At 42.3% G+C, this 9,960-nt stretch overlaps 1 protein-coding gene and 1 pseudogene across 1 annotated transcript; one reads left to right on the forward strand and one right to left on the reverse strand.

Annotated features, from left to right (window-relative positions):
* The first annotated feature begins 1,609 nt into the window (after window positions 1-1,609).
* LOC102250382 lies at window positions 1,610-2,099 on the forward strand (annotated as a pseudogene).
* Window positions 2,100-8,854: 6,755 nt separating this feature from the next.
* On the reverse strand, window positions 8,855-9,954 carry LOC102250689 (mitochondrial ornithine transporter 2). The gene has a single exon (XM_005881075.2). The coding sequence runs from the start codon at window positions 9,889-9,891 to the stop codon at window positions 8,986-8,988; it is 906 nt and encodes a 301-aa protein (XP_005881137.1). The 5' UTR covers window positions 9,892-9,954; the 3' UTR covers window positions 8,855-8,985.
* Window positions 9,955-9,960: the final 6 nt, after the last annotated feature.

Consider the following 9,960-nt stretch of genomic DNA (forward strand, 5'->3'; position numbering starts at 1 on the left):
CCCAGCCCGGGCTGAGGGCCCTCCCCTTCCCCCCCCGAGTGCACAAATTTTTGTGCACCGGGCCTCTAGTATAGGATATAAAACCCTAATATGCAAATAGACCAAACGGCAGAACAACCGAACAACCGGTCACTATGTCGTGCGGTGACCACCAGGGGGCATGCACAGAACATGGTGGGCATTGGCAGAACAAGGCGGCAAAGTGCAGAACATGGCAGGGATTGACCACAGCAGGATGGTGGAGCAGGTGAGCAGGGGCAACAGACTAAGGCAGAGTGCTGGTCACTGTCACTGGGGCAAGCCTCTGGTGGTTACTGAAAATTCTTTGCTCCTGCATGCTGTGGTCCTGCTGGGCGCTCACACCTGCTGCTGGTGCCGGCCGGCTCACACCCGCTGCTGGCGCCCAGCCCCGATCACTTGGTGCCGTCAGCGGGTGTGAGCGGCAGCTGCTGGCCCTTATCGCCCTTGAGGGCTTCTCCACCTCCCCCTGCTCCTGAGGGGCGATGGGGGCAGCAGCCACTGTTCATACCCACTGCTGGCACTAGCCTCAATTGCTCCACGTGGTCAGCAGGTGCGAGCGGGGCCAGCGCAGTCAGCACATGGGAGTGGCAGTGGCAGGAGCGGGGCTGCGGCAGACAGGGGACCTGGGGCCATGGTGGGAGGGGCCAGGCGGGGGTGCAGAAAATGGGCTGAGACCTTCCCCTGTGCCCACCGCAGCCTCGTGGCCCACAGTTCCTTTCAAGGTGCACGAATTCGTGCACTGGGCCCCTAGTTTTATCATAATGAAACTAAGCTAGAAATCAATAACAAAAAGATGATGAGAATATCCCATATGTTTGGAAATTTAAAAATTTAGTTTAATAACCTGTGAGTTAAAGAAAGCATCACACTAAAATTAGACTGGACTATTTTGATATATCCTAACAAAACAAGTAGGATTCAATTAAGCAGTATTTAGGGAAAATTTAATAGCCTTGAATATATTATAAAAAGAGAAAGACTAAGGATTAATGCATTAACTATCCTTCTCAAGAATGAGAAAAACAAGAGACAATGGACCCAAAAGAAGACAAGGAAGAAAATAATTAAGAGAAGAAATTAATGAAATAGTAAACAAGTATCTAAGAAAGATAACCCAAATACCCAAAAGTTGATTCTTTGAAATATTAATAAAATTTGACAAATCTCTGGCAATGTACAAGAAAACTACAAGGAAGGTACAAACAACCAATAGCAGAAATTGAAAGGGGAATTGCAATTCAAATATTGTAGACACAGTAAATATTATACCCAAGTCTATGACAAGAAGCTAAAAAATTTAGTTGGAAAACAAATTGCTAGAAATATAATCCAACTGATTCATCAAGATTAGATAAACTGAAGCATGATAACTGTTAAATAAGTTAAATTTTAGGATCATCTAGCCAAGAGTACTACCAAAAATTCAAAAAAGAAATAATCCAATCTTACACAAACACTTCCATAGGATAGAGAAAAAAGGAGAACACTCACTCCCTAAAAATGTTATTTGTTTAGCATAATCCTAATATCAAGAAAGGAAAATTAAATGCCACTATCAAATGGAGTGCCCAATGGCCTGCAGAGCAATATGCCCAAGTTTTAGTGTGACTACTGCAATATATACCTCACCCTTGACTCTCCATCTGTGAGAAACACTGCAGTGGTAGGAAACACAATGAGAATGTGCAAGACTACATCAGAAATGATGGAAGAGCAGGCTCAGAGCCTGACTTGCAAAACAACTGCAGCCTTTCAGCAAGGAAAAATACCTCCTACTCCAGCAGGGGCAATGACACTCACTTTCTCCTAGTCTTCTGGATCCTCCTTGCCCTGGTATGATGCCAGCACTCCATATGGGAGCCCTCCCATGATGCCAATGATGGGCCTGGGAGGATGCCAGTAGGACTTGGTTCCAGCATGGGCCTCCTGCTCACCTTTCCTACAACTCTGGACAAATGCTTAGTGCTCCTGGAATGAGGCTGCCAATGCCAGGGCACATGGGAATGGTGCCTCGGCCCCCAATGATGAGACCTCCCGCCTGTCCCATAATAGTGCCCACTTGGCCAGGAATGACTTGACCAGGAAGGTGAGAAGAGAGGAGAGCCTCTTCCTATCAGTTATATATTACTTGTTCTACTTCACCAGGAGATTGTGGTGCTGTGACTCTGCATGTTTTCAAACAGCAAGGTCAGGAAGATTCACTCCCTCTTCCTATCAAAGAGAGAATAGTTTGGGCGGGGAGTAATGGGGCAAAAAATAAATTTTAATTTGTATTGTGAAATGTGAAAATAAAATTGTCAACTCTTTTAGTTTAAAAAAAGAGCCATTATCACTCACTGACAAAAATTAAAGGAGAAAAATCACACAATTATCTTTATGACACATAAAAAGCTTTTGTTAAAATTCTCTTTATGCTGGGAGAAATAATCTTTTTAAGCTAGGACTAGAAGGACATTCCCTTAATCTTAAAATGGTATGAAAACATTGAATACAAAACAAGTGAATTGTGAAATGTTAAAAGCATTCCTGAGATCATAAACAAATGTCCACTATTCATATTGTACTGGAGGTTTTGGCCAGCATGATAAGGCAAAGAAATACAAATTATGTAGATTGTAGAGGAAGAAATAAAGTTATTATTTGCAGATGATATTAAGGAGTGCACAGAAAATCCAAAGATACCTACAGATAAAATATTATAATTTTTTAAAAGTAAGGTTGCAGCCCGGCCAGAGTGGCTCAGTTAGTTGGTTGAGTGTCATCCTGTGCACTGAAGGGTTGCCGGTTTGATTCCTGGTTGGGGCACATGCCTGGGTTGTGCGTTGGATCTCCAGTTGGGGCACTGTGCAGAGGGCAGTCAATCTGTTTCTCTCACACGCACACACACACTCTCTCTCTCTTCCTCTCTCTCTCTCTCTTCCTCTCTCCCCTCCCTCCCCCCCCCCCCCCCCCCCTTCCTCTCTCTAAGCATGTCCTTGGGTGAGGATTTGAAAAAAGGAAGGTTGCGGAATTTGAAAAAAACATACACAATAATTTTATTTTATAAACCAGCAACAAACAGAAATCGACATTTAAAATAAAGATACAATTTACAACCATAAAAAAAAATCAAGTACCTAGGAACAAGTGTAATAAAGTGTAAGATCTCTATGGGGAAATTATATGGCTTTATAAAGAGACATTAAGATGACTTACATTAATGAAGAAATATATGATGCTCATGAATGGAAGGATTCATTTTTTAAGTTATCAATTCTCTTCTCCCCCAGTACATTATAACAGGACATTACATTACTTTAAAATTCATATGAAATAATAAAATGTCATTAACATCTAGGAAATATCTTAAGAAAAAAGAACAAGAGGAAAAAACTTGCCCTACTAATTATTAAGACTTGTTATAAATCTATATTAAACAAGATGGTCTGGTATTGGTGCACAGATAGAAAATTTGACAAATGTAATAGGTCAAAATAGACTTACATATATACTGTATATGGAACATTTGAATATTAGAGAGATAGCAAGTCAGATTGTCTGTCTGCTCAGGCTACTCTAACACAATACCATAGGCTAGTGGCTTAAACAACAGATGTTTATTTCTCACAATTCTGGAGGCTGGGAAGTCCAAGATCAAGGTGCCAGCAGATTGGGTTCTTGATGAGGGCCTTTTTCCTGGCTTGCAGACTGCAGGGTTCTCTGTATCTTCACAAGGCTGAGAGGAGCAATTCTGGTGTTTCTTCCTCTTCTTATAAAGGCACTAACCTCATCATGGAGCTCTATCCTATAATGTCTGCCAGGCCTGGTTACCTCCCAAAGGCTCCACCTCCTATCACCATCATATTGGGGGTTAGGGCTTCAATATATGAATTTGGAGAGGAGGGGGGCACATTCAGTTTATAATACAGATCAATGAGAAAAGATGAGATGTCCAATTAAAAATAGTTATTCATACAGAAAAAATTAAATTGAGTCTTAATTTAAAAATAAACTCCAAATGGATTTAAGACTTAAAAGTCCAAAGAAAAATCACCCCCAAACAGAAGCAAAACCTTTAAAGCTCTTAGTGGAAAATATAGGTAAATAAAGTTTAGATCTTCGGCAAAGAAGTAACTTCTTTAAAAAGACACTGACCATAGAATAAAGGATTAATAAGTAATAAAAATTTGACTGAATTAATCAAGAACTTTGACTCATCAATAGACATCTTAAAAATTTGGAAAAGGTGCCCAGCCAGTGTTGCTCAGTGGCTGAGCGTTGTCCCCTGCACCAAAAGGTTGCTGGTTCCATTCTGGATCAGGGCACTTACCCAGGTTTTGGTTTGATCTCCAGCCAGGCTGTGTGCAGGAGGCAACCAATTGATGTTCCTCTCTTACATGAATGTTTCTCTCTCCCTCTCCTTTCTTCTCTCTGAAATAAATAAAAACTTAAAAAAAAAAAAGAACAGCCATTTGTATATAAACCAGCAAGCAATGTATGTGGAAAGATGCCCTAGTTAATGTTTGCTGATTCCAGGTTGCTGAGGAGGACCCAGTGAAACTTCTTTAGGCTGGAGTAGAAATAGTCACTAGACAGACAATTATCTGGAGGAACTAATATCCTTTCTGGGGACATTTTTTTTTCCACCACAGAATGTGCAGGATTGTTAAGAAAGGTCAACTTTCTACAAAACTACTTATCAACCTGTGGAGGGCTGCTGGCTAGCACATTTGGGCGTTTTTTAAATATGTCGGCTGAACTCAAGGCGCAGGCAGAGCCACACCCTGGGGGTGGTCCTAGTCACTCAGTCTGACTTTCCCACCCAGGTGCTAAGGGGGGCGGGTCCTATTATGTTGCCAGGAACTCAAGGCCCACCGAGATGTGACGTAACTTCCGGTTACTTTGATTGATAGATAGATAGATAGATAGATAGATAGAAATGTGACGTAACTTCTGGTTACTTCGATATATATATATATATTTATATGGTGCTAGCTGGCTGTCCCTCCATCAGAATGCAGACACCACACCCAGGCCCAGCTTTCCCTATATTTCTGTCTCAATCTTGTTTTATTCATTTTCCCTAAACTTTCGTGGTGTTCTACACAAGAATTCATCAACCCCCGCGTTCTCTCTCTCTGCGCTGGCCGAGGGAAGAGAGAACCCCCCCATACCCACCTGTGAAATTTTCCATCTCTAGGTGTAGAGTAAAACCACTAACACCAAATGTTCTGAACTGGTTTTGAAAAAAGCCATTAAGCCTGGTTCAATGAACAGAGAATCAGTGCTGATGACCACCACCAACCTTGAAGAGATTGGTTGGCAAGAAGATACTAGTCCATTGACAAGGAGCCAGTATTTAAATACTGGCATTAGAATGGAGCCAAGAACACTTTGGATGGTGGAGCTCACAAGGCAGATCCTAGATCAGTGATTCCCAAAGTGGGCGCTACCGCCCCCAAATAAGTTTGGGAACCACTGTCCTAGATAGTTCAAATGTTGAAATAATTTACTTTGTAAAAAGTCTCTCAAAGAAGACTTCTGGCCCATTCCACATGGAACTGGATGGGATCAGAGAGACCAGAGAGTTACAGGCTTTGAAAATAGGGATTTCAAAGCTCAGATGGTGCTCAAGTTGGAAATACAACCACGGACAGAAGGCTACTTCCAGGCCTTGAGTAAAAATTTCTCCTGTGACTATTTTATGTACACAACAACTTCCTAGAAATAATTATCACTCCTCTTTAGAGCTTTGGGCCAGAAGAAAAAGAACCTCCTTTTCTTCCAAGTTCAGCAACTTGAAGCTATTTTCTTGTGCAATTAAAGAAAATTACAGGTTTGGTAGTACATTGCCAGATTTGATCTTTCTGAGATATCACATATACTTAACAACTGCTAAAGCTTGGTATCCTATGAAAGCTAGGACAGAGAATGAATTTCTAGTTACAATTTCACTGTAGCATGCAGACCATCTGGCCCTGACTATAGACCAAATAATGGAATAAATATCAGAAAATATTTTTTGCCCCAGTTGGTTTGGCTCAGTGGATAAAGTGTTGGCCTGCTGACTGAAGGGTTCCAGTTTCAATTTCGGTCAAGAGCACGGTACCTGGGGTTGCAGGCTCTATCCCCAGCCCTGGTGCGAGTGTGTGTGTGAGGCAACCAACTGATGTGATGTTTCTCTCTGTGTCTCTTCCACTTTCTCTAAGTCAATGGAAAAATATCCTTGAGTGAGGATTAATAACAGCAAAAAAGATTTTTCAAAGTTGAGGGGTAAATTATGCCATGTGGGAGTGAAGTGAAATTTAAAATAAGGCTAGGCATCAGAAAAATGGATTTGACCAATTTAAATCTTAGAAATAAATACCATCTCACCACACAAAAATAACAAATAAGTGAATATTATATGCCAATCCTATATAATAAAAGGGTAATATGTATATTGACCAAACGGCAGAACAACCAGTCAGCGGAGGGTGGGGCTAGCGAGTGGGCGGTGCCAGGCCAGCCAAGGCAGGTGGCAGCAGGCAGAGGGAGGGGATGGCAATTGGGGGGGGGGGGGGGGGCTAGTTATCCATAATAATAAAAGCGTAATATGCTAATTAGACCAGATGAAACTGCAGTGGCAAGGGCCAAAGCAGAGGCAGTAGAGGCCCCCACAACGGTGGGCAGGGGCCGAGGTAAAGGCCCCCGGCTGCCGTGGTGGTGGGGGCTGAGCCCCTTGCATGAATGTTGTGCACTGGGCCTCTAGTAACGCAATAAAAAAAGGTGATGGATGTGGTATGTTAAAAAAACAAAATTCAACTGAGTAAATTTGAATATCTAATTGGCTTTATTAAGTGATTCATGAATAGGGCAGCATCCTATCTAGCAACTAGAAGGATGCTCAGAGGGGTGCACAAAATGGAAGGTTTTTATAGGCAGGAGGGTGTGGAAGGGAAGTTACTAGCAAAAGGAAGGAAAAAAGAAAGAAAGAAAGAAAGAAAGAAAGAAAGAAAGAAAGAAAGAAAGAAAGAAAGAAAGAAAGAAAGAGAGAAAGAAAGATTTTTGAGAGAAAGGAAGAAAGAAAGAAAGAAAGAAAGAAAGAAAGAAAGAAAGAAAGAAAGAAAGAGTTTTTGAGAACAGAACACAGATATTATTAATGTCTGAATATCTAGAGGTCAATACAGTACATTTTAAGTGGTGTGAATTAAATAAATATTTTTATTTAGGTAAATAATTTAATGATAGAACACTCAAATTTCTTTAAACACAATATTTCAAATTACTATCTTTCTGGAATACAGATCTTAAATGGTACAAATTGTACCCAAATATCAAACCATGAATTTAACAGAGGCTTCACTGATAGAAAAAGCTAAAGGAAACTAGAGATTTTACAAAGATTTATGGTCTACTGACAGCAATACACATACATGGTGTGGACTATTATTAAGACTGGTAGCCTGCTGGCTTTTAGCTTTACAAGCTGCTTAAGAACACTTCTTATTGAAGATTCTGCTGGTCTTGGACCAGCAAGGAATGATAAGGCTTATTTTAATGGTGACAAGAATAACTATCTTACCATATGGCCATATGGTACACATCACCAAATTTCTAGGATCAGATGAACTATGGTTTTTGTGTGTGCATATATACATACATGTGGTATAGTTTAATAAAATTGCATTTCTTATGTTTCATTGCTTTATAAAGTCACACTCCATATAGTGTTTTCATTAAAATTCACTGATGCTCAGTACCAAATTTAGAAGGTTCCAACACTATATAAGCATGACGAGGAGTTATAGACCTTGAGGTAAACTTCAGGATGGGTCAGCCTTAATATTCCTCACAGTGGAGTGCAAACACTAGATTCTGTCTAGTTCTGCCTGAGAGGAGAGGACTTCATCCACAAGTATTATCATTTGAACACAAAACAGGGAACAGAAGCTTTTCTTGGCTTTGGCACTCTCTGTTCCCTGAAAGGGTGTCTGACTGGTGGAGGCAGAGAGTGAATAATCCAAAGTGGATTAACAACGCCTAAATGGGCCCAGATAACACCCCTGGAATCCTAGACCCAGAAACTAGAAGCTAAGAACTGTTGTTAGCTACATTGGTCTTCATCAAAGCATAGCAGCACAACTCCTTCCTCAATCTTAAGCCCCACAGAGGAGAAGCTCTTTGGGAGAGAAGAAGGGAAGTTGATATAGTTGAAGGCTATGCTACTTCCCAAAGGTCTGACACTCTGGGCCACAGCTAAGAGTGTGGAATATGATCCCACTTTGAAAATGATTGACTCTATTTTAAGAGCAGAGCATCTTAGAAAAATCCAGGATACCAACTCTGGAACTTTAACTCAAGAACATGGAACACACAGCAGTATACCCTCTTCTTAAAAATCTAGATGTGTATTTTGGTTTTCAATTACCACACAAAAACTTTTTTAAAAAAACTTTAATTTCCTAGTACAGTGTACAGTTTTAAGAGAACCTACATTTTGAATGAGTTCATCATTTACAACCATCTTCATGAAACACAGTTAACTCGGTTTTTCTGGTGCTATGACATTAAACAGGGAACCAAACTGTGTTTCACTCACAACACATAACCAACTAAATTGTATGTACATTCATAGGTGTACGAAAAGGCTGTGATATAACTATCTTTAGCCTTTCAAATTAGGTAGACAGGGCCACCCACTCACTCTGTATATCCCACAAAACACAAAAGCAGCAACTTTTCTATTTCATTACAATTATGGGCAGAAATTATATGATGAAAAACAGAGGTTCTTCCACAAAGGTTAAGGTATAAGGTAGAAGATAAAAACAAAACTCCCATGAGGTAAAAAAAATAATCTTACTTTGGGTAGAAGAAGATAAACACAAAACTCCCATGAGGTAAAAAAAATAATCTTACTTTAGTCCAGTACTTCATGAAAACCTGAGATAAACTACAGTCCTCAAAGGTGTGTACATGTGGATCCAGGTTCACCAAGACACTTCAGTATGCTTCCACCTGGCTCATCAGCCTCCTCCTGCTGTATTCATAAACCAAAAACAGTGACCCATTGGCAGGTAGCGCTCGAATCATAGTAGCTGTCAGTCCAGAATATAAGGCTGCTATCCCCTCACTTTCCACAATGCTTACAAGAGTTCCAACAAACCCCGCCTGTTTTCCATGCATGGAAAGAACCTGAATTCTGGATTTGATACAATCCACGGGGAATATGACAAGCCAGAGGCAAACCCCAGCAATTCCACCGCTTAACATCAAATGGGCGGGCCCCAGTTCATCTTTTGATCTCCCCGAGGCCAAGACCGTTCGGGTCACTTCATAGCCGCCAAAGAAGAAGAAATAGCCCGGTACTTCTTGCAGGAGCGTGCTGGAGAAGCCGTGATAGAAGCCCCAGGGGCCATCCTTCATAAGGATGCCCTTCACCACGGACCAAACTGTGTTGTGGCTCTGGATGATCTTTCCTGACTTCTCCATTTCGTGCATGGCCTGCAGACGGCACTTGACCAGCTCAGTGGGGCACAGGGCCAGCGCCGCGAACGCGGACGCCATGGAGCCGGCGGTCGCGGTCTGCAGGTCACTCAGCTTGGCCTGCTTGTCCAAGCCCACCATTTTCTTCACAAACTGTTGGCAGAAGCCGTAGCACATGAAGAGGACGGAGTTCTCGGCGACGTAGGCCATGAGCGCGGGGCCGGTGCCCTTGTAGAAGCCGCGCAGGCCCACCTGCGCGTACGTCTGGCGGCAGCAGTCGGCGAATCCCTGGTACAGGCCGGGGAACGTCTGCATCTTCACTTTCACGGTGTCGAAGGGCTGCCCGGTCAGGACACACGCGGTGCCCCCGAGGGCCCCCGACGTGAGGTCGATGGCCGCTTGGATGACGGGGTTGAACCTCATGTTCGCGCGCTGGTCTCGGTGGAAGGCGACCCTCCGGAGCGGTGCGGGGGTCCCCGGGGCCGCCGCCGC

The sequence above is a fragment of the Myotis brandtii genome, unplaced genomic scaffold (assembly GCF_000412655.1).
Source record: "Myotis brandtii unplaced genomic scaffold, ASM41265v1 scaffold668, whole genome shotgun sequence".
NCBI classification, from domain to species: domain Eukaryota; kingdom Metazoa; phylum Chordata; class Mammalia; order Chiroptera; family Vespertilionidae; genus Myotis; species Myotis brandtii.